Raw genomic sequence first — 25,709 nt, 5'->3', positions numbered from 1 at the left:
TGTGCAGGGCTGATAATTTACTGTAGTATGCAGATCTGTAATCACATTAAATACAATATACTTCAATTCTGTAGTAGATGGATGCTCAAGGCTAAGTCCGTGTTGAAGAAAGCCTAAGATTATGCAACTAATTGGGGCTGATTATCTGTTAACACTTTAAGGGGAATGTACATTTTAACATTTGATGATTAAGGAAAAGATACAACCTACAGCCTCTCTTCCTTATATATCATTCATTTTTCTCACTTTACATGGTAGCGTGCACACAATTTTTAGCATATAAATTTAGAGGAAATATCTTCTAACTCTGTACGGTATTCAGAAATTATTGCTATAACTAACATGTGAATTTTTTTTTTTAAATCACACTGATGGGCACTTCTACTTTGATAACAAAAAACTGAGACGTCACTCGAAATAACCATAACGTCGTCAACGCTGTGGCGTCACGCCTGTTCAGAAGCGGTAGAAGTGTTAAGGCTACCACAGTCCTCCAAATTTCAGTAGGCGGCGCAAAACCTGGGCAAGTTTTCAGCGAACGACGCCCACCCCGGCCAGGCCAAGAAGACACCGCGGCTGAAGACAGAGCCGTTACGAACGCGTATGAGATTGAGCTCGCGTCGTGCCACGGGCGCCGAAGCCCAAACTTAAGGGTCTAAGCTCTCCATCAAGACCCCGCGCACTCGTCGCAATAGAGCCCGCGGGACATCCTGAGGGGGCGTGGCTTAGGCTAAGGCGTGGAGAATGCGCATGCGCACTCGGAACCTTGTCAATTAGCCAACTATCAATCTCGCGAGGGTTGAAAGTCGGTGGCGTAGGTAGTTGTCCTGGATGCTGGCGAGGTAGAGGCTGTCGACCAGAGGTAGACGAGGCGGCGAAGCTATTTCCTCGCGTCGGTCTTCCTTTCGGTTTCTTTTCCCCTTCCCCTGACCCTCCGCCCTCCAGTAAATCAGCCCGCCTTTCCTGACCTCGGTGACCCGGGTGGCCCCGCCCACTCGTCGACGTGATTCCCGCCGTGAGGTAAGCACCGGTCGAACCCGAGCCCCGCGGAAGAGGAGGACGTCGAGAGGGGGAGGTTGCTGGGCCCGGTCCAGGCTCGTCGCACATCCGCTGCGCAGGGGGCATTGGGGGGCCCTCTTGTTCGTCCATCAGCTCATTGCGACGTAGCCACCCAGGCCTAGGCCTCATCCCTGCCGCGCCTGGCCTCTGGCAGCTGCGGGTGACGCAGACGGAACATGTCGTCCGCGGCCGAGCCTCCGCCACCCCCGCCTCCCGAGAGCGCGCCTTCCAAGCCCGCAGCCTCGGCCGCCAGCAGCGGGAGCAACAACAACAAAGGCGGCCCCGAGGGCATCGCGGCCCAGGCGGCCTCCTCTGCGGCGGGCGCTGTTCCCGCGGACTCCGAGATGGAGGTAAGGGTGGCTTTTGGCACGGAGAGGGGGCGCAGTGGGGAGAAGGAGCTGCCTCCCCCGCCTGCATTTCAGTGATGGGACGCAGAGCCGTACTTCACCTCTCAAATTGGCCGCAGGCCCCCTGGACCTGGAAGGATGTTCTCATTCTTGTGTCCTGTGCTTTAACCTGCCCAGGCTGACTATGGGTTTCTGGCACTTAACATTTTTAGCGAATCTTGCCAGATCTTTGAGCGCTCTTAATAAACAGATGTTCTTGATTACTGAGGCCAAGAGAAACCTACCCGATTTTTTTCCTAGACTCCCATAATTCCCTCTTCTCTCTCTGAATCAAGGTTGTAGTTTCCACTAAACTTAAGAGAAAGGCGTGGGAGATGCCCCCTAGGAGTGAGAGACAGACGATTGGGTGGAGAAAGCATTTAAAGCAGAGCGTCCTAGGACTTGGTTCCCCTTCTCTTCATCCCGGTCCTTGCGGGGGCGGTGTCTGGTCTGTGCAGAAAACAATGGCGAGAGCTGGATGGCCGAGTGCGCAGTGGGGATAAACGGGGCGCAGCTGCTCGAGTGAAGGGAGAGGAGGCCCCTCCCAGGCACTGTTCCATAGGGAAGGAAGCAGCAGCTGTCTTGGACCCCCATATAATTTGGAGGAGGGGGATGGATGGGTTGCTGAATGAATTAGTAAGTCAGGGGTGGTTGGTTGGCTTTCAGTCCAGCGCAGTTCCTCTTTTGGGGCCTTGGCCTTTTTCTAAAAATTGGTACCGCTCGACGCCGAGCCTGCCTTTGGTGCCGGGGTTGGTCAGGGGGTGGTGACAGTACTCGGGAGTTAGAAAGATTGGGGAGCTGCCAGGCGGGTCTCTTGGGCGTGCTCTAAGGTTTTGCGATGTATGGGAAGGAAGTGATTGCTTGCTGCTTCTAAATTTTATTCCTGGCCTTAGATCTGTTTTGAGATATTTTATAGTCGCAGCCCAGCGATTTCTGGGATTTTTTTTCATTCTCGGATAGACAGAGTCAAGACACTGCTTTAGAAAATGAACCTTTATGCGGAGTTAACACAATAAGGAAATGGTAGCGCAGTTTACCAGGGAAGCATTTGGCGCAGTAGTTCTGTTTGGTCACCAAAGGTCTGATCTAGGGTGAAGTAGCAGTATGTTGTTATAATGTTTTTTAAAGAACCGTAAGTGGCGAGGAAGGTTTTAGTGGAATAGGGCATTGATATTCTGTAGTTTTCAGTAATTTGAGATTTGTTTCGAATTCCTACCTATTGTTACATGGTTTTTTTCCTTAAGGTTTTAAATGGTTCTTTTGGATTACCAGAGAACTTTAACTTGGATTCGTGCTCCATGGTTTAAGGGAGTTTGAAAATCTGTTACACTGAAATTGTGTCTAAATGTGCAGCAAAGTGATGTTCTCAGTTTTTCATTAGCTTCTCAAAAGGGTCTGTCATTCAAATTTAGTAGTAACAGCCAATGTCTTGTTAGCGATCCTACTTAAATATCAGAAAGCAGAGTAAAGCCTAACTAAATATTTTGGCCTTCAGTTGCTATTTTTAAATTTTAGTTTAAGTATGAATATCGATGTGATAACAAGTACCATATGAAATCAGTGATATTTTTATTTGCCAGCTGAGGAAATTGAGTGTTCTGGCTCCAAAACTGACCCTTTTCCAACATATCTTGCCCTGTCATAATCTTCCAAAAAAGATGGTTAACAAATTTATTGAAGACTTAGTTATTTTTACATTTTCAGTATAGGACTGTCAGTAACTTCATCAGTCGCTTGTCACTGACTAGTTTTAGTTTTTATTTTCACATAGCGTGATTTTTTTGTGTCTTTTAAAATAAATGTACCTTTAGTCTTTTTAATTTTTCTTAACTGAAGTCAGAAATCATTGAGGTTTACTGGTTAAAAACTAGGTTTGAGCATACATGCATAATAGTATCTGACAATTTGTTTTACAGTTGGAAAAAAATATTAATGCTGTTTGCTTGTTTGAAAGTAGAATTTAAGGTAGCTTTTTCCAAAATCAGGAAATACATGAAACCTTGCATTCATGATTTTTTCTGACAGAGCTCACCTTCCCAGAAATATTAGCCAACTTTCCCTACGTATTCAGTTAATTTTTCCTTTTTGCTTAGTACTTATAGGTCAGGGAGCAGTCTTGTTTTCTTTGTGGTTGTTAATGATCTTTTTGGCAATGTGGATGGAGCCTGGCTTCATCCTCATCTCTCACTATTGATCAGTCTGATAGGTACAGTATATGCCAATAGACTACTGATAGATAAGCATGCTCTATAACAATAATTGTATGAACTCAAGTCCTGGAGTCTTTTTTTTTTAAACTGTGAAAGAAACAATGACTGATTTTGGAAAGCACACTTCATTTTTTTTTTTTTTTTTAAGGCATATTTGATTTTTATGGTATTATACTACCATTTGGTGAAGTATGCTAGGTAGGTGACTTTTGTCAGTTTTACTTGTGGAGGCCAGAGATTTGTGATGATTTTAAGGTTACACAGTTGCCTAAAGGTCTTAGCAGTGAAGCCAGACTTGAATTTAGATGATTTGACATCTTAATTCTAGTACTATACCAGCTCCTCCCTCTAACTTTTTAATCACTGATAGCTTTATTATAGTATGTATTACCAAACACAGATTTGTATATCATTAATGAAAATTATGTTTTTACTAACTGTTCTTATGTTGTTTTTTTAAACGGGTGATTGGACCTTTGTAGTGTAGAAGTTATTGCTGTTTGCTTGCATGTGTGTGTTTTGTGGTATTTTTAATGTCCAGGTACATAAATTTGCAAGAATGGCACATTGTTACTAATTTAGGAATGATTGTGTTCAACTTAGGCTACTTGATAATTTTTTTGTAATATTCCAGAAGGTGGAAATCAGGGTGACTAATAATAATATTTTCCAGGTATATATTTGTGTAGTGGCACAGTAAATACTGCAGTTTTATGATTAAAAGGGAACATTTTATTCACATTTTATACTATTTGATTTCATAGTTTTCACTGATTAGAAAAAGAAACAAATTGAAAGTAATTGTTTTAGGATGATAATCTTTAGGTAGATAATCTTAGTTTTAATCTTGGCAGTAGCCATACAGTTCACATATTTGGGTTAATTAGGGTCTATCATTTTGGTATTTCATTTCATCAAAGTTTCCTATGAGGTTAGATGATAGCCATTTAAATATCTAGGAAGTTTGGGATGAGAATATATTGGAATGTGTTTTGGGCAGAAATCTGTCAAATTATGGTGTGTTGACTATTTCTGAAGAACAATCCATGATGTTTCCCTTTTACCAGGAAGTATTTGATGATGCATCTCCTGGAAAGCAAAAAGAAATCCAAGAACCAGATCCTACCTATGAAGAAAAAATGGTATGTTCTGGGTATATGAATAGAGTCTATAATGATAACTTTTTGTTAGATGATCAAATGTACCAAACTTCTATGTTTAATTTTTATAATTGAGGCACAGATATCCAATAGAAATATGTGTAACATGGGATACTGTACATTTTATATATTATTTGGCTATGACAAGCAAATACAGAAGTATTGAATTCACATAATTCACATAGCGTTATGTAATGTTATGGATTATGTTAATATCTCCTTTGTTTCAAGATCTAGCATTAGTGAGATGAATTAAAGACTAGAGAAGTAGTTGCTCACAATGTGCTTATTCTGCATGTCTAACATGTATACTCCTGGTTACAAAGAAAGAAACATATGCTCCTTGCCCATAGCATTCTTACAGTATGCATGGGATTTTTACAAAAGAGAACATGATGTTATACTTGAATCCTTAAAGATCCAACTCACATTTCATATCTTCAAGGAAACTTTTTTGTACCATGCCTTAACTTGTACTTAAAAAGAGCTTTAAATTTAAATTCAGATTCAGTAATAATAACAGCTAACAGTGAGTGCTTACTGTGTACCAAGCCCTGTTGTAAGTGCTTTATATGGATTAAACTCATTTTGAAATTTTAAAAAGTTGAAAAAATATGTGTTAAATAACAGCACCACCACACAGCACAATATGGCATGCTCCTTAAAGGGTAGGAACGCTATCTTAATCTTTTTGTCTTCAGCTCTCAGACCAATATTTGACACATAGTAGACTTTAACAAACATGTTTTTTTTTGAAACTTACTTTCTCCTTGTCCTTTGACATTCTCTTCAAGATTATTAAATAGTTTAGAATTTCATAATAGCTTAAGAATACTAAAACTCCCCATATACTTATTTTATGTACACTTATATAGTGTGCATAATACATGTAACTATGTAAAATGAAAATGATTTATTATATATGATTTCTAGTACATTTTATATGTGTATCTATAACTGTCCCATCTCCTTTATCTGCTGTCAAACTTATTTAAAGAAAAACATATTCGCCAGCTCTTCTTTTTCATTCATTCCTTTTACCCTTCACAATTTTGGTTCTGCTGTAAACACTGCTAGCGAGTCTAATCACCAGTTCTGTGGCTTAATTTTAGTTTCATTCTCCTTGATCTCACTTGAGTTTGACATTGTTGACCACTCTTGAAAAATTTTTACTTGCCTTGAAAGACCCCTTTTTTCTTGAGGAAATCCTCTTTACTTGATTATTCCCTTGTCCTTCGTTATTTTCTGCATATTCTGAGACATTTTGATCCTTATTGGTTTATATCTGCTGTCTTCAAACTGAATACTTCTGAATATTTGTCTGTAACCCAGATGCTTCCAACTATTATATTTTCATTTGCTTTTTGGACGTTTAAGTCCCTTTGTACCTCTGTTTAGTAATATCCAAAACTGAATTCATTATCTCCCACATATCTACTTAGTGTCATCTCAATGAATGAAAGTTCCTCTTAAGATATACGCAAGCTGTCTACAGTACCTCATAAGTTTTAGTAGTCTTGCAAGTTTATTAATCTCATAAATATTTCTCTTATCTTTTCCCCATCATCCTACTTTAGTATTCTTCTATTGTGCATGAATTATTTTGTTGATTTCTTTTATTTGCCTCCTTTCTTCTGATCTGGACTCTTCCAGAAATCTCCATATTTTTTGCACAGTAATATTTATGACATAAATCTGATTATATATTGGAGGTTTTCAGAGGTTTTCTTTTTTTTAAAACAGTGCTTTTCATATTCATGGTGGCCTTATTGCAAATCTTTCCTCATTTTTTTCAAGTTTTTCAATCTGGTTTTATTTCTTTTTTCAGCAACATGATCTTCACTTAACAGTTTTCTTCTAAGCAAGATCCCCTATCATCTGCTAGTTCCTTTATAGGTGAATCTCGAAACCTATCCCACTCTTTGTTCTTCAGCCCAGGATGCTGAGTACTATTTGAGAAAATGAAATAATTGTGCTGATTGTACCTGAATAAATTTGTGAGTTTTTACTCTCTTTCAATATTTATTACTCAGCAATCCCTCTTAGCCATTCTAAAACTTTACTACTCTGATTTAAACTTTCTCTTCCATTTCTGCCAGCACCGTCCTTTTCAGTCTTCCTCCACAAAGAATTGCAGGCCTGACTTCACTTTATTTCCTCTCTATTTCCAAGCATACGTGGCCTCTGCTGTCCTGTGTCATTTCCTCCTGCCCCAGAGAAAGCAACTTGTCCTACCTGTTGATTTTTTTAATTCATTTCTTTCAGGTTCCTGATCTTATTGTTTCTGCTCTTTAGAATCTGTTTTTCTCCCTTCACCTGTTTTCTTCAATACTTCAAGACATTTTTATTGTAACTATCTCATTCTCTCAAGCAACAAGATCTTCACCTGTTTTTCCCCTTAACCTTTGCTGCAATACTACTCTGAAAGTTTATTCTGTAAATGTTCTGAATTCCTTGGTTCTTTGCAACTACTTTGGAACCCTACCGATACTTGAAAGAATGAGTAGTGGGAGAGAATTTTTAAATCATTCACTCTTGTGTAGAATACCTAGTGAAATTTATACTTAATTTCTTAAGACAGTAGTTCTCAAACTTGACCATATGGAAGATACTATAAGGATCCTTGGATATTTTTGATCTGATGGGTCATCAGTCACACTTTGAAAAAATATTACCTCAAGACATCTAGAGCCATTAAAGGTTTTTGAGCATTAGAGAGGTGTGCTAATAAGATCTGAGAAGAGGGACCCCTCCCGTTTTTTTGTAGAAACATCACTTCTGTTAGGATTGTCTGATTATCTTGGTTAAAATTTCAGTGCCACTCCCACTTCCCATCTTCCCTTGCTTTATTTTACCTTTGAGCATTGATCGCCTTCTGACATCTTACATAATTTACTTATTATGTTTATTTTTAATATTGTACTATAATGAAAACTTCATAGAGTGCCTTTTCTGATAAACACAAAAGTATTTGTGAATTGAACAGCTATTTGAGAAGATAATGTTGTGAGAGAAGTGAAGAATACTTATTGAATGATTTGAATAATGTAAAATAGCTGTTATCTTAAAACGTCTAGACTCTGACCTATCTGCATTTATTTCCAGAGTATATTTATCTTGATCCCAAACAATTCCAATAACCGAGTAGTTTTTTTCGGCCCCAATGTCTAGTTGCATGTTCTTGGCTTTTTTTTTCGTATATGAATTAAGAAATGTAACTTACACGTACATACACACATACATACACATGTATGCATCTTAGTTTAATACATTAAAATAGTTTATAATATGCAAAAACAGACAACTGTAACTGATCTGTAGCTCATTACTGGGGAGAACCATGCTAACAGCCTGTTAATGGCGTACGTTGGGCTGCTTCCATGAGTCACTTTTGACCTAATGAAATAATGTTACCATGTGCCTTTCTAATAGCAAATTGGTCTTCAGTTTTTATATTGGTGTGATTTTTTAAAATTGTGTTTTTCTTTAAAAATACATAGCTTTTTATATCAGTGTGATGTTTGGATACCTCTGGTATTTGTTTTACTAGATAAAATGTCTAATTCTAAAGCCGACGTTTTAAACATTTATAGGCAGAGATGTTGAATAACTGGTTTCTCTGTTCGTTGAGCTCTTGTCTTATTTCTTCTTTTTTAAACCAAACTACTAGTGTGTCTGTAAAAAGTCTGTTTTGTAAAGGCTTTAGATTTCCTTGTTTATTTTTAAGAAAAAACTTGATCTCAGGGATCTTAAATTTTAGTTCAAATTCTTAAATTCTCTTGGTGTGATTATAAGACTAAACATTGAAGATGATGTTAGATATGAAAGGAAGAAATATTGTTAAGAACTGCATTGAGTTAATGAATAATTCATAAACTTCATAAATGTTTTTCGAGCTTGATACCTTTTTAAAATTTGACACAACCTAACAATGACCAATGCATTTTCCCCCATTTCTCAATTTGCTTGTATTGTGCATGTCTTTTTTGTATATATATATTTTTAACTCTATTATAAAGTATAATTTATATACAACAATTTTAAGTTTGTAATTTAATGAGTTTTGGCACATACATGCAGTTATTTAACCACCATTACCACCACAGTTATGACATAGAACAGTTCCATCATCCCCAAAAAGTTTGCTCCTGCCCTTTGCCACTTCAGATCTGCTTTCTATCACTTGTAGAATTTCATATAAGTAGAATCATACCGTATGTAGTCTTTTTGTGATTGGCTTCTTTTATGTAGCATAATGTTTCTGAAACATCTAAATTGTTGCATGTATCGATAGTTTGTTCCTTTTTACTCCTGCGTTCAGTTGTATGGAGGCATATTAAAACTTTGATTTCTGTAGTTATGTCAACATTCCGATAAAATGGGTCTTAAAATTTTTTGCAGCAAACTGATCGAGCAAATAGATTTGAGTATTTATTGAAGCAGACAGAGCTTTTTGCACATTTCATCCAGCCAGCTGCTCAGAAGACTCCAACCTCACCTTTGAAGATGAAACCAGGGCGCCCACGAATAAAAAAGGATGAGAAACAGAACTTGCTATCAGTTGGCGAGTGAGTAATAGTTTATACTTCATAGTTGAACCAAATTTAGTTTTCATAATCTTTATTAGAATCATAAAATTATTTCATTAAAAAAAATTTTTTTAGTGCTGTTATTTATTTGACCCAGTTGGTTTGGGCAGGATGTAGTCATAAAGGTATAAGTAAATAAAAATATGCTTAATGTTCTATCTTCTATAGCATTTTATAGTTTGTGGACTGCAACAACTATATTGAGTAGGGAATTCAGATGTCAGGCCATTCTTTTGAGAGGAAACAAATGCAGAGGTTGAGTGGCCTTGTTAACATTACATAGAAGTAATTAGAATAATCCAAGCTTGAATTTAGCCCTGGCTTGAGGTATGCTCCAGTCTCCCACAGTACATACCTGCATTGAGGGTGTTAACATTTATCTTAGGTCTATGCTACTGAGTGGAATGTGGCGCTGATTTATGACACAGCAATTTGTTTAAATTTTTGTTTGTTACTTAGTTGTCTTTATGTAAATTGAAGTGTTAAGTTGTATGTCACCTTTAAGTGGTTGTTCAGAATGTGTAAAATAACTCTTAAATGTTGAATTTATAAATTCTTTTTTAGAATTTTTGTGCTAGTTGGGTAACTAAGTTGTTTAATTCGTAATAATAGATTTAGGGCAATCTCATGACAAATGAAATGTGATCAGTAATGAAAATACTCAAGGTTGTCTAAAAAAAATTACACTGTTATCAACGATGTTAAATTTACTACAAGTATGATCTCTGTCTCAAAGGGCTTATAATCAGAAAGCATAAGCATAATGCCAATTTTATTTGGGTATTCCACTCATTCCGTATATCTTTTTCCTTATCTATTGTATGTTACCAAGGTACTATTGCTTTAATACTTAAGAAACTTCTTAAGAGAGAGTTTTGAACTTCAGATATATTTAAATTGTTTCAGTCTTGAGAAGTTTGTGCAGCTTTTTAAATGGCATAAGTGTCATCCTCTGGAAATGTGAACTATTATAGGGGGTATTGTAATGAGTAGTCAGTATAGAATGTCATGAAAAACACTTCTGTTGAGATCCTATAAGATGAAAAAGGTATTCTGTAGTAAATATAAATTGTTCAGCTCGATCTCCTTATTAGTGTTACTGCAGAAAAGAAGTCTTGGAATGGATTTCTTCTTTACCTTTGCTGGGAATGAAGCTATAAATTAAATTTAGAGATCTCAAGAGTGGCATAATCTGCTAATTTATTATTAAATTTTCTAATTTAGATGAAAACATTTATTGAAAGTATAAAGGCATAAAATTGGATGCCTCAGAATTGGGGGGTTAAATAGTTTTACTAACCTGAACCCTGTAAAGATTAAGAAATTTGGCAGTATTAAAACTTCAGAAAATTAGTGTTTAAGGAGATGTATCTGACTCTCTTGGCATATAGAGTCTGGGCTTATGTATTTAAAAAACTTTGAGTAATTCTGATGAATCTCTGGTTCAGAGTCATTGCTTAAGCTCCTAAGTGTCTGTTCTGTATATTCTGCAGCTTTTGGTGAAAATTATCGTTTTAAAAAAGTGATTTCTGGAACTTTTTTTTCCCCAGCAAAAATACTTAAAAAGTTAACTTTGAAATACAAATTATGAGATTTTTATGGCTATGTATTTCCTTGAAAATATCATATTTAAAGTTATCAGGTTCTAGTTAATTTAAGGTACTATTCTAAATATGTTTTAGAAAACCATCTAAAACATTTCAGGTTTAAATATACTAATAATATCTACTCTTTACTTTTTTAGTTTTAATTTAGATTGCTGTTAAAAATTACCATTGTGAGGTTCTACTTAGCCAACTTGATTATTACTTCAAAATAGTAGCAGGTGGTTAAAGTTAAAGCCAAAACTCATCACTTGATTTTATTTTAACCTTGACAGCTACCGACACCGTAGAACAGAGCAAGAGGAGGATGAAGAACTGTTAACAGAAAGCTCCAAAGCAACCAACGTTTGCACTCGATTTGAAGACTCTCCATCATGTATGTTGTACATACTTACTTGACTTTTAGAAAAATCCCCTTTCGAGATATCCTTTGGTTATTGTTTTAGATTTGTCTTGGTTATAACTTATAAAGGAAATTTTTAGTAATCTTTTGAAATTTATTGATTATAAAATAAACTGCAGATTTTTTAATGGAAATTATGGTATATTAGAGATAGTGGTGCTATATTTCAAAGGGATATAAAATGCCATTGTGTTTATTGTCTGAATTTATAGGTAAAACTAGGAATAGTTTTTTCCTTATATTTGCCCCAGATACGAAAACCAATGTGTAAAAAAAGGCACTTTGTGAAAACTTTTGCTTATTCATCTCCTGATTTTATATCGATTTTCTTTAATTTTTTTTTCTGAAATGTATTTTTTACTGATGTTTTTCCAAAAGAAAATATAGGTAACCAGGTTTAAGTTTTACCTATATATAATCTTGATTATTTGGTGGCACAGAAATTTCCATTTGTCTTTACTGAAGCCTACCATTTTTTTGCCCTGACCTTTTTCCTCTTTCTCACTTGGTAACTAGTTTGTGTGATCATAAACTAGTTAGTTTATGATCTCAGTGGTTGTGAGAAAAAAAATTATGAAGGTCAATGCAGCACATGCTATTTGGATTTGTTATTTAATTATCTTTAGTGACTTACAAAATTCCCATTCTTACACCTAGTAAAGAAAGTAGTCAGAGTAAACATGTGTAGCCCCAAGTTAAGCCTCTGAGTATCAGATGAAAGGTACAGCCTACCTGTGTTTCTTGTCTTTAAAATGTACATGTGTTTTTTCTTTTGTTCTTAGATGTAAAATGGGGTAAATTAAGAGATTATCAGGTCCGAGGATTAAATTGGCTCATTTCTTTATATGAGAATGGCATCAATGGTATCCTTGCAGATGAAATGGTATGTGTTTGTAGTTGTTTAAAAGGTCATATTTTGTAATTTAAAATATTTTATACCATTAAATTTGTAAAAGTTTAGACGAGATAACATATACTTTTGCTGATTACAATCTAGAACTGTTAACAAACTAATTGTCAAACTGGCATAAGGAGCTATACTTTAGCTTCATAAGCGAGATCTGTATTTCAATTCTAAGGAATTATCTGTAAAAGCAATACATTTAAAAAATATATTTGGAGAAACATGCTTTTGGTTGACTTTTATAATACAATGATTTGGTTATTCTCATTTCTATAAAAAACAGGAGAGATCATTGACTTTAATTTATCATAATATTTATTATATTTTTTCTAGGATGTTAGTTTGTACAGTTGTCTCAGAAGATGTTTTAATCTCTTGTTTTATACTTAACAAGTTACGTAGTAAATGTTGAAAAATGTTTCCATATAGCTCTAGTGTTAAAACACTTAATTGCTTGGAGAAAGTATGGAATGGAGTCAGAAGAAATGGATTTCAAATCTAGCTCTGCTGAGTGACCTTGGAAAAGTCATTTAAAGTTCTGGGCCTTATGGGGGTTGGTAAGATTGTACCTCCTTCATAAACTTGTAAGATTAAATGACATAGTACTCATAAACTTGACACATATCAAGTTCTTGCCATTTGTTAGCTGTTAGAAACACAGCTTTTCTTTCAAGTGTTCCTGTATATGACAGGAAGTATGAATATGGAAGTCTGCTTTATATTTGTTTTTCATTGTTTTGTGGTTATTCTGAAATCTTTCAGGGCCTGGGAAAGACTCTTCAAACAATTTCTCTTCTTGGGTACATGAAACACTATAGAAACATTCCTGGTCCTCATATGGTTTTGGTTCCTAAGTCTACATTACACAACTGGATGAGTGAATTCAAGAGATGGGTACCAACACTTAGATCTGTTTGTTTGATAGGAGATAAAGAACAAAGAGTAAGTGTCTAGTATTTTTGGTATTAAAATAATTTGAATTTAGGTTTGGTGGTGTGGGCATAGCTAAAGGAGGAATAAAAGAACAGGAGTCCTATAATAAACTTGGTCTTTACAAATATTAATTTACAAATGTAATGTTATCTTGGTAGTTACCAATCATACTAGGGAAGAGGAGTTGTAGACTGTAGAGAGCTATAGTTGTTTCTCTGCTTTTGGGAGTGGCTGTATATAAAGTCAGAGGCTGTGTTCTCATTCTACAAGCATTTTCTTGTTTTTAAAAGAAGTCACATGTGCGAGGTGGTTGGTAATTTAAGGAACCAGATTTTTAGATCGATGTATGTAATGATAATAGTCACAGAACAGTTTTTAACCCATTTCAAAAAAAAATACAGCTCACTACCAGGATTAATTTAATTTTACATAAATACGTTCCTTGAGGCTGAAGCAAATCTGACTGGTTTTCAATGTGTCAATAAAATATAAAAACTGTTCTTGGAGTTATTTCTAAACAACTTATTTCTAATTCTAATGTAACAGAAACATAAATTGGATTCATCAAATGAATTTTTGGCTAACAACTGTTAGCATTGTTAATATGTGTAGGAATGCTACATTTTCTGATATTTGACATTTTCATTGATCAAGAATTACTATATTTTGTAAATGGAAATACCACTACTGAAAACAATGCTAAAAATAGAATGATGTCATTTATTTACAAAGACTTGATATACTAGAGTGATGTGAAAATAATAAAAGCGAGATATTTCATGGCAAACTTTGGGAGTAAGGTTAGGACTATAATCTGTGAGTTATCTCGCGGTAAACACTGCAGCCACAAGCAGAATTCTGCCAGCAAGTATTCTTGAGGCAAATGAGAAATGGGTTCAAGATGAATTCATTCATAGTAATTTGGTAAGTTGGTATGATAACTATCGAAATAAAATGTTCATCAATTGACATATCTTTTTAGAAGAAGAAGTGGAAAAGAATATTAAGAATATAAAGCTCAGATTTAAAAATTTACTCAAACTATATTGAAATATGTGCTTAATTTTGTTTTCCCTACATTCAGCGCTCAGTGCCGATTGTAGATTTTTTCTTCCTTTATTGATAGCTTTGAGTATATGTTAAGTTACCAAGTTCCTTTTTATGTTTTACAGCCCAGTTGTTTAACCAAACTGTTTGTTTCATTTTCCTCATCTGAAAAATGAGAATAATAATAGTAGTGCCTTAATACATCCATAAACATGAAAGGCATGAAAATGCTTACTGCAAACTATCCTTCAGTTCTCTTACATTATGTCAGAAACTGCCCTCTCCTTTGCCCATACCTGTCTCCTGAGAATTTCAGGACCTAGTGGAATGGAAGAAGAAAAACATTCTAAGTTAGTTCGTTGAATTTTACACTGATTAATTTTTCGATTATTTTTTTACTAAATGGTTCTGACACTTAAATGAAGTTACTTTAGTGATAGGAAAGCTGGTTCTAGATGCTTGCCATAATATTGCTAAATTCAGCCCTTTTTAATATCCCCACCTATTATGTATCAGATACAGATTTAATGTATAGTTTATGTTTTGCATAATGTATTTTTTCTCTTGCTACATAGGCTGCTTTTGTCAGAGATGTTTTATTACCAGGAGAGTGGGATGTATGTGTAACATCTTATGAAATGCTTATTAAAGAGAAGTCTGTTTTCAAAAATTTAATTGGAGATACTTAGTTATCGATGAAGCTCACAGGATCAAAAATGAAAAATCTAAGGTAATTTGATATTTAAATGTGAACATTATTTGTACTTTATTTAGAATTTCAGAAACATTCAGAATATACTAATGATGAATTTGGTTCTTTCAGTTGTCAGAAATAGTGAGAGAATTCAAGACTACAAATCGACTATTATTAACTGGAACACCTCTTCAAAACAATTTGCATGAGCTCTGGTCACTTCTTAATTTTTTGTTACCAGATGTCTTTAATTCAGCTGATGTAAGTATTTCTAATTGTTCTTTGGTTGGACTAATAATAATAATGTGTTTATTTAATGCTATACATTTTTGTAATGGAATTGGCCTGGCCTGCTTTTCAGCACTGCTTAAGATAATGACTGATTTTTCATGCTTTTGCATAGTTAGCCTGGTGTAACCTAAGTTATTTATGCATCGAGAGTTTTTGCCTTTTAAATTTAATCTCATTTTGTAAATCATTGTTTCCTGTCTTTGGAATATCATAGATTTGCATTCCTGTTTGATAATCATGTTGGCCTGAGTTTGTTTCAGTGGCTCTAGGTAGACTGCTGATGTTCCTAGGTGCTGCTCAGGGTTTTTCCCACGTGAATTTGTGTATTTCACATAACCTGTGTTTTAGACCCCAAAGATAACCTCTCCCCATGATGGCCTTCAAATTTGACCAAATCTATCTAGCCATTTTTTATGGTCCAACAAACATAGAACCTAATCTTCACCTCTATAAATTATTTGCAGTGATAGAAATGCTTAATTAACTGTTTGAACTGTTAGTCGTACCTTGGAACTGAAAATGTATGTCACAGTCTCTGCTATTAGAGAGAGGAAGGGAAGTGGGGAAGGAGAGGGGGAGAGAGAGACTTTGTGTGTCTTTGAAGAGCTCTACATTACTACATTTATTCAACCAAGTTCTTAGGTGTTAATTTGGGTTTGATATGTTAAGGATCATATAATCAGTCTCAGAAAGCTTTAGTTTTACATTTATGTATTTTGATATTTTGTTTTTGAGATAACTTCTTACTCTAGTTACACTTTTGTTTGTTTACTACTATGTTAAAGCTTTGTTTCAGTTAACACAATGAATTCTAAGATTACGTTTACTAACAAAGCAAATACATATATAATATGGTCAAGAGGCAAGGAAAACTATTCTTGTTCAAATCCAATCCAAATACTAATTAAATACTAGTAATTTCAATTTCACTTTTAGTAAGTTTAGTGGAAATTGGCATTGCTTTGAAAACCCTTATATTTGAGTAGTCTGAGTGGTCTTAGATAAACTATAAAGTGATTTTAATTTTTAAGCTTTTTTTATTTCTATAAAACCTGTTTTCTACTGTTTTCACTGAAAATTGCCATCTTGATGTTTTTGAGAAAAATAAGTAATATTCTCAAACTAGTTATAAAATTAATTGCTTACAATGATACACATGTGAAAAATGGATTAAACTAAATGATTTTTGTTGTTCACAACTCAAATTTTAAAGAATTCTAGAGAATTCTAGCATAATAGGGTGTTCATAGTTAATATTATCTCTGATCTTAATATATTTTTCATTCGTTAATGTAGGACTTTGATTCTTGGTTTGATACAAACAATTGCCTTGGGGATCAAAAGCTAGTTGAGAGGCTTCATATGGTAAGTATTTTGGAATAGGGTATATTTCTAATGGAAATAATGATAGAGATTTTTTTAAATTTGTAGATTACTTTTTGTTAACAAAACAAGCACAGTGGCTTTTAGAATCAGATCTGTTTGAATCCTGACACTTAACTGTTTGATCTTATAATGCCAAGGAGGGAGTGATGTATGGCAGTTTTAACTTTAACCTAGGATGCAATCTTTTTTTTTTTTTTTTAATTAAGTTTATTGGGGTAACATTGGTTAATACAATTATATAATTTTCAAGTGTACATTATAATATGACATCTATGTATTTTATTGTGTGATTACCATCCAAAGTCCAGTTTCCTTCAGCTGCCATATATTTGATCCCCTTTACCCACTTCACCCTCGCCCTACCTTGCAATCTTGATTTAATGAGGGGGGATAGTAATCTCTCAGGGTTAAAAAAAAGTATAGTGGGGGACGGAAGAGTTGCATAGGATTAACACAGGTGTTCAAAGCTTATTTCATTTACATTCCATCCAAGACTCTAACAGATTCCATTCCGAAAGGCTAACGCTTCATCTGTTGTTAAATCCAATGACTGTAAGCAAATGCTAATAGTACATTGTGAGCAGAGTTGCTAAGTTTTTGCTGTGACTGTAGCTTTTTTTTCCTTCCTATGAAGATTCACAAGTAAAGGTTGGTTGGTAGAGAAATTTGTCTAACAGACCCTCAGATTAAGAATTCCTGGCCAGCAGGATAAAGCCAGACCTTGTAAGTGAGGCATATAAGGCCTTTTAGGACCTAACTGAGTATTTCTCAACTTTTATTGACATTTCAGTCTGAATAATTCTTTGGGGGTTTTTCTGTTTACAGCATCCCGACACTTCTACGCACTGGATGCCCCCATTTGTGACGACCAGAGATGCCATAGGCATTACAGATGTTCCGTGGGAGGGCAGATCCCCCCGTCCCCTGCTTGATCTAACTCTAACATTTCTCTAATCATTTCACTTATGTCAAGCTTTAATTTGCTACAGTTGCTGACTCCACTGTCAGTTTTCTGTAAACAGTGTGCAGATTCCAGTCTTCGCATATCTTTCTTGCTACATCTCAGTATCATGTTTTCGCATATCTTTTTTGCTACATCTCAGTATCATGTTTTCTGCCTACTTTATTGATACTTAACCTCTAAGACTTACTGGTGAAGTCACTTTCTCTACTGAATACCAAGACTAAGGTAAAACCAGCAAAACACTCCACTCAGCCAACCCATAAATGTGGAGTTATTAAAACATATGCTATTAAGTTTTTTTAGGACAGTTGAGGGACTCCTGTATATTCATTCCATCTTGAGTAATTTTAGAACTAACATTATAGGCCTTCATGCAGTGTATGGAAATGATTCATTTACAGGTGTTTTCTCTGCTGCATTGTAAACACAAAGGCTAGAAATACGTCTTACATTTATCTTTTTAAATTAAAATATAGTTAACATACAATGTTATTAGTTTCAGGTATACAACTTATATTTATCTTTGCGTCCCTAGCACAACGCTTGGCTCATAGTGGATATTTGAATGGGGGAAAAATGAGATATAAGAATGGTCAGATATTTCTTTCTATATAAATTAATTATGTACTTTAAAATTCTTGTGTAGTAGAATTTATTTTATTAACTTTTTGAAGGTGATAATCCCCTAGGCACCTTTGTTTCAAATTAGATGGCATTCAAGCATGTAGCACTCAGTTTAGATTTACTTATTTGAAGGATTGTGGAGTATATATGTACACTTTGCTTTACTAACATAATAGGTATGTGTAGGTAAAACAAACTGAGAGAACTCACACAACCAAATCAACCAATTTTAGCATCTCTGTTTATTTTGTTCAGAGAGTAGTATGGAGATGCTTATCAAATCCAGGAGAAGAGGTCTGGTAGCGACATTTCTACTTTCTTTGTCTTTACTCCGAAATGTCTATGATACTTTCTGTGGTCTTGCAATGAAAGGCTATTCAGAATCAGCATGGATATACTTAGGAACGCGATAATTCTTACTCGATGTATCAGTTATCTATTGCTGCAAAATAGCCCCCGCCATGCCTCTTCCCCCTCTCCAAAAAAAAAACTTAATAGCATATGTTTTAATAACTCCACATTTATGGGTTGGCTGAGTGGAGTGTTTTGCTGGTTTTACCTGGATTAGCTGCATTTGCCTTGACAATTCTAGAAGAGAGCTAGCAGGGCTGAAGGTCTTTACGTGTCTGGCAGTTGGTGCTGGCTGTCGACTAGAGCTATACCAGCTTCCTTACATGGTATTAAAGAAGTGTTGCTGATTAGTTTTCTCATCGTTTTTAATTTGTTTTGTAATAATAGTGTATTTATAAGCCAGTATAAATAGAAGAAAGGAAGATACAAATAAAAATAAGGTATCTGTAGTTTTACATTTTACAGTTTATTTTATGAAAATGAATTGCTATGTACACCATGGAAATGTCTACGAACGTAACATTGAATAAAATGAACTAGATATCAGTCTGTATATAAAGTTAAAAAATAATAGGCAAAACTAATCTATGATGCTAATAAGTAAGAATATTGCTTACCCTCTGGGATTAAAGGGGGGATAGTTATTGTGAAGGGTACAAAAAGGATTTCTAGGGTATTCTGCTTATTGAGATAATGGTTATACAGGTATGTTTACTTGATTAAAATTTATTGAACTGCATACTCATGATTTATATACTTTAAAAAGGATGATAAACTTAAAATTTTTTTAATCATAAAGACATCTTCATGTGAACCTTGCTGTTTCTTAAGTAATGTTAGATAATCCTATATGCAAGTAACTAGTTTTAAAACTGAAAAGCAGTGAATGTTGAAAATATCGTAAAAATATACTATTTTTAGTCTTTTATGTCAGTATAGCAAGATATATTCATGTATATTGAATAAATAATGATCTTGTATTACCTTTGAGAAACTCTCTAATGAATTACATATTTGGAAAGGAGAAGTCCTAAAAATCACTTGATATTCAAGCAGATAAATTTCTTTTCTATGTATGTAGTAGACAGGTTTGAGATCCTGAAATTAAATACTTAAGTTGTAGAAAAGGTCATCTCCTTTTTTTTCCTTGTCTTTTAAGGTTTTGCGTCCATTCTTACTTCGTCGAATTAAGGCTGATGTTGAAAAGAGTTTGCCTCCGAAAAAGGAAGTGAAAATCTATGTGGGTCTCAGCAAAATGCAAAGGGAGTGGTATGTGCTATCACTACTGATTCTTAACTAACTTTCATTTGTATTTTGTTTTCCTAATTTGTGTCTTCCAGGAATTGCTGTTTGCTGGATTGAACTCAGCCTGAAGAGTTTTCTGGTCATATAACATAGAGCTTGCTAATCAAATTTGATACAAAGTCTTGAAATTATTAGATATTAGAATCAGGATGGGAATTTTATGAATCCAAAAATTAAACTTGGGATTTAAATAAACAGGGATACAATATAAAGCCCTCTGCTTGAGGTGTTTTGTTTGTTTGTTTGTTTGTTTGTTTGTTTTAAGGAAGCTTTGGTTGCATAGACGTGGCACATGATTAATTTGGTAGGTCATAAATTCTAGATAATAGATTGCGGCTAGTCTGATAAAGTTGGAGACTATACAGATAGAAAAATTCAGTGCTTGCTTTTATCCCATAAAGTTACATTTATGTTTTATTTTAGGATAAAATGTTCTTTTGGGAAATGATGGTGATAATACAAGGTAGCTATTTTTAAATACCTATATAGGACAAAATAACTTTGAAAGACTTGTAATTTTCTTCTTTTTTTTTTTCCCCTTCCTAAGTTTTATTGGTATAGGAAATCCAAAAGGCTGGAAACCTATGACTTAGGGGTTTTGTTTATTTGTTTTGGCAATAGAAATCTCAGCATGAACCAACAATGTCAAGTAGCTGCAGAAAAAGATACTGGAATCTTAGCACATTATTAATTTAAATGTCGTGTTTAAAAGCAGGAAATAAATAGCCATCCTGTTCTTTATTGCTTATGCCACATCTCAAGTAGATCCAATTCTGTACTTAATGTTGATAAAGTATTTGCAAGGGACTGGAGTTGTTGGGAAGCGTACTGAAAGAATGTAATGTCAGGAAATGGGTGTGTTTCAGGGAAAGAGAAACCACCATAGAATAGAAGGTAGAACATCCTAAATGTCCTCAAAACCTTTGAAAGGCTTTTATAGGGTAGCAAAGATGCTAGGCTTATCTTGTATGGCTCTAAAATACAGAACTAAGACAGGAGTCAGTGCTAAGAGAAGACAGATCTTTTTTAGTTAAAAATACTGATAAACTTTATATCAATTGTGATGGAAGGTCTGCCTTGAAAAATATTTTGTATCCCATAATTGGAGTTGTTAAGCATAGTTTGCTTAGCTTATTTAAATTACTTTGTTCAGAGGATTCAGAGTTCTAAAACTTTGTTATTTAGACAGATTGCTCTTTCCTGCAGGGCAATATCTAAATTTTTAGTGTGTTTTCAAGGCTTTTTAGAATCTAGCCTGTGGCTGTAGCTTCATTGCTCCTATAACCCCCACTCCCCTTTGAATTTTTACTTATATTTAAGTCATGTTGTGTTCATGTTATTCTCATCATCATGCCTTACCTCTCATGATTCTTCCTCCTCAGATGAGTGTTTTTACCCAAACACTATACTAGCTACATTGAATAGTAACTAAGTAGTGACACTCTTCTTTTGAGAAATTATGTTTAAAATTATGTTTAAAACTTATGATTTAAGTTGTGCTTAATTACTTTAAAATGTGGTATCGTACTGTTGTGTTTAATTCATGCCAAGGAGACGAATTTATACTATTTTGGGCCTCAAGGCCTAAAGCTTAAATGTAAACATTAGAACACTGTAGGCCATAAAGAAAAACAGAAAAAAGAAAGAAATTATGTATGGTAAATTCCTAACCACACTTTAGGAGTTAATGGGTTGTTTCTTACAGGTATTTTGGGTTTGAGATGGGGAAGGGGATTGAGCATGTAAAGTGACAGGGACTGGATAGGAAACATTTGAGCCCTCTTAATTTATTTTTCTTCTCAATAGGTATACTCGGATATTAATGAAGGATATAGATATACTAAACTCTGCAGGAAAGATGGACAAAATGAGGTTGTTGAACATCTTGATGCAGTTGAGGAAGTGCTGTAATCACCCATATCTCTTCGATGGAGCTGAACCTGGTCCACCTTATACAACAGATATGCATCTAGTTACCAATAGTGGCAAAATGGTGGTGTTAGACAAGCTACTTCCTAAATTAAAGGAACAAGGTATCTGGGTTACTAGTATCAAATTGAAAAATTAAGAAAACTTTTTAAAAATTGCAGTGTTAAACAGTACTTCACTTTGAAAAGACAACTCTAGCATTTCCTAAAGGTGAAGTGTGAGGTATTTCTAACTTCTACCCATTATTTAAGCTTCACCTCCCCCTCGCCCCAACCTCCAATTTTAGGCCTTAAAACTTTAAGAAAGTGATCAGTATTTGAGGCAACCTTACTCCCTGGATTTGGGAGGAAAGTTCTCATTTTTTATATGCTTTCCCAGAAATACCAACTTGTTATAAAGTGCCAGGAATGCTCTTCAACCCATACACAGGCCTCAGATCTTTCGGTACACAGTGGTGTTGTGTTTGTGGTGGTGTTTTTTAATTATTTTATTAAATATTATGTGCTTAGATCCAAAGCAGTTTTACTTGCAACATGTTGACTTTTTATATGAAAACGAGTCTGTCTGGTGTGTGTATAGGTGTAATTAAATAACACGAATTTTGAGCAAACTTAGCATGAAGCCAGATCAAAACTTGTTTTTATCTATAGTGTACCTGCTTGCCTCCTCCAAGATTATTTTGAAGCAAATCCCAGACATCAAGGCATTTCATACATAAATTATTCTGTAATATGAAGTATATAGTCAGGTTTCAATTTCTCCATTTGTGTTTCTCATTATATTTTGATAGGAATGACAATTATACCAGTAGATGAATCCCCTATCAAAAACGTTGTAAAAATTGTTAGTGAATTGGTTTTTTTTTTAAATACCTTTTTATAGAAATAAATTTTCTAAAATGCTTTCCTTGAAAGCTAAGTAAAGGAATTGAATTGATAGGTGTGGCAAGAACTTGGTAGGCATACTCAGATAATAATGAAAGCTGTAATAAACTCTGCAGGCAAAATCGAGACTATTGAATGTCCTTATGCTTTTGGGGCTACAGAAGGTGGGACAAAAGCAAATTAAGAGCCTAGCTTCTAAGACAAGATAATTTCATAACCATTATTTTAAAAATAATCCCTTTGTCTTCATAAATTCTACTGAAGGCATTGTGCAGTTGGCTGAGAAACAAAGCAGTTGCATAATTTGAATCATGGCAGATGAGTGCAGGATGATCAGTGAAGATGTGAGGCACACACTTAAGTCCTTTGCTCAGGACTGGGTCTTCAGAAGACCTATTAGACTAGATTAAGACCAGGTTATTGGGTGAGTGTTGGGGCATGTGCGGCAGGTCCCTGCATGTGGAAGAGTTGCAATGGTAGGTTATTTTTAAACGTATCTGTGATAAAAAGATGATGATTTTCTCAGCCTTGGGATGGCAAGACCTCCCAAATCAGACTCAGACACTCTTTTCTAACTTAGTGTCGCATAGAAATATTACCCTGTTCTATTTGTACCATCGTGGGAAAAATGTAAGGAACGACTGACTAGATGATAATTTATAGTTTTTTCTCGTATCCAACTAGGTAACTTGGAATTAAGGAGCAATCGATTAGTGTTAGTTTCGGTTCGCCTTAAATTTTTAAAGGATTATTTTTTTTACTTTTGAACCTTACAATAACCTGCTATTATTATATTTACCAACAGGTTCACGAGTACTAATCTTCAGTCAGATGACAAGGGTATTGGACATTTTGGAAGATTATTGCATGTGGAGAAATTACGAGTACTGTAGGTTGGATGGGCAGACACCCCATGATGAGAGACAAGTGAGTAAAACCCAGGGAGGGGAGATGAAAAAAATACACCGGATAAAATAATTGTCTGACATTTGTTTTATTTTATATGTCTGTAGGAGTCCATCAATGCGTATAACGAACCAAATAGCACGAAGTTTGTGTTCATGTTAAGCACACGTGCTGGTGGTCTTGGCATCAATCTTGCTACTGCTGATGTAGTTATTTTGTATGATTCAGATTGGAATCCCCAAGTAGATCTCCAGGCTATGGTAAGAGATAACATATATTTTGTGCTTACAGATTTTTTTAATTAGAGCAAGCAAAGAAACAGTCTACAAATGTCAGTGACTTAACCCAGTAGGATTTTGTTTTTCTCTGACCTAGTAGTTCAAGGTCAGTATTTGCAGGTGGTCTTCCATCTAAATCAGTATAGATGCTCTTTGACTTAAGTGGGGTTACGTTCTCGGGATGTAACCTTATCATAGATTTAAAATATCCTAAGTCGAAAATGCATTTAACCAACCCAGTATTATAGTTTAGCGTAGCCTATTTCTACTAAGTGAATATTGCTTTGCACCATCATAAAGTCGAAAAATCCCAAGTCAAACTATCGTACGTCTGGGACCATCTGTAGTTGCAGCTTACAGCTTTGCCATATCTTAGGACCTTGGAGTTCTCTATCTTCTGCATTCTGGTGACATCAGGAGGATTAGAGAGACCTGAAGATTACCTATGAAATTTTTTTATGGGTCAGAGCTGAAAGTGCCCCACATTCATTGTCCAGAACTAATCACATAGCATAACTGAATAAGAAATCGTGACTGATGGTAGGGAAACGGATTTGGTTAGATGCTAACCTGCCTGCCACATTAGATACTTGAAATTTACACCTGTGAGTGGGAAGTACCTTGACCAGATCAGAAAGATTTTTTTTTTAAGAAAATTTATGATCTGTAGATTAATATGAAAACTTAAAAATTCTTAAGTTTGATACTGCTAATGACTTGACCCATGGTATTAGTGGCCATAAAACCAACTACTGCAATTCTGGTGTTGGTCACTTTTCATCCTGTACGTTTTGTAAGGGTGGCTAGGGAAAGTTGGTCAATTAGAAATAGGCATGTTTTGCAGGAATGTGATTTGCAAACTTGTTAAACAGAAAATAGAATTCAAATTAATTTGACTACTTGTATGTAATTAATTGGTAATACTTAAAAGACTGGGATTGTTATATTGTTTGTGAAGTTCATTTATTTGTGTCACTTTCCTAATAACAATGAAAATTTAGATTTGATTTAGGTAGAAAAACATTTTGAATTTGAACCTAAGAAAAAATTTAAAAAAAATTATCAGACTTAAAAACTAATTTTTTCGTGTCTAGAGATATAACACGTATATTTTACATAATCTAGTAAAATTAATTTGATAGTTTCTCACAGATTCAGCAGCCATGATGTGTTCCATACCTCCTAAAAGATTTCTTTGTGAGATGACTAATTTGATTGAAATTGAGAATTTAAGAAATATTAACATACTATGAATCTGTTTAAAAACAGATGGTATAGTTGTTTTGTTACATAGTTTTAAAAGTCTTGTACTTGAGAATATTTACATTTTGTTTCTCATTATACACATTCAGATGTTATTTATGTAAATTTTTAACTTTATTCAAAATAATATGGTAATTCTCCTAGGACCGAGCACATAGAATTGGACAAACCAAGACGGTCAGAGTGTTCCGCTTTATAACTGATAACACTGTAGAAGAAAGAATAGTGGAACGTGCTGAGATGAAACTCAGACTGGATTCAATAGTCATCCAACAAGGTGAGCCTTCAAGCCTTAAAAATTTACCAATTTAGACTGATGCATGTTTTTTTCTTGGATTTTAAGGAGAAGCTTTATGTCTTTTGAATCAAGCTAACAGCCAACAATATTTGTATTCTAGAGAGATAGTAAGCTTTTAGTTTTGTTTACAAGGATGGGTTTGAGCTCAGGAAGCTTGAACAGTGACTGCAGTTAGCAATTCTTTTTACCGTCTGAGCCTGTTTTTTTCATTTATTAAATGGGAATAAAGGTAACTGCAATT

At 34.8% G+C, this 25,709-nt stretch overlaps 1 protein-coding gene across 1 annotated transcript in view; it reads left to right on the top strand.

Annotated features, from left to right (window-relative positions):
- The first annotated feature begins 1,058 nt into the window (after positions 1-1,058).
- The window catches only part of SMARCA5 (SNF2 related chromatin remodeling ATPase 5), a 35,793-nt gene continuing 11,142 nt past the window's right edge, over positions 1,059-25,709 (top strand). Inside the window, 15 exon segments of the mRNA XM_039876058.1 lie at positions 1,059-1,409; positions 4,723-4,797; positions 9,217-9,383; positions 11,284-11,384; positions 12,194-12,294; positions 13,078-13,257; positions 14,871-14,958; positions 14,961-15,025; positions 15,119-15,250; positions 16,577-16,645; positions 19,765-19,874; positions 21,717-21,943; positions 23,529-23,650; positions 23,737-23,889; positions 25,315-25,447. Of these exon segments, the coding sequence (XP_039731992.1) occupies positions 1,236-1,409; positions 4,723-4,797; positions 9,217-9,383; positions 11,284-11,384; positions 12,194-12,294; positions 13,078-13,257; positions 14,871-14,958; positions 14,961-15,025; positions 15,119-15,250; positions 16,577-16,645; positions 19,765-19,874; positions 21,717-21,943; positions 23,529-23,650; positions 23,737-23,889; positions 25,315-25,447 (1,897 nt within the window). The 5' untranslated portion in view covers positions 1,059-1,235.

This window comes from Pteropus medius, unplaced genomic scaffold, assembly GCF_902729225.1.
Source record: "Pteropus medius unplaced genomic scaffold, Ma_sr-lr_union100, whole genome shotgun sequence".
NCBI classification, from domain to species: domain Eukaryota; kingdom Metazoa; phylum Chordata; class Mammalia; order Chiroptera; family Pteropodidae; genus Pteropus; species Pteropus medius.
The sequence above is the reverse complement of the archived record's forward strand: the minus strand, read 5'-3'. Positions and strand labels throughout refer to the sequence as shown.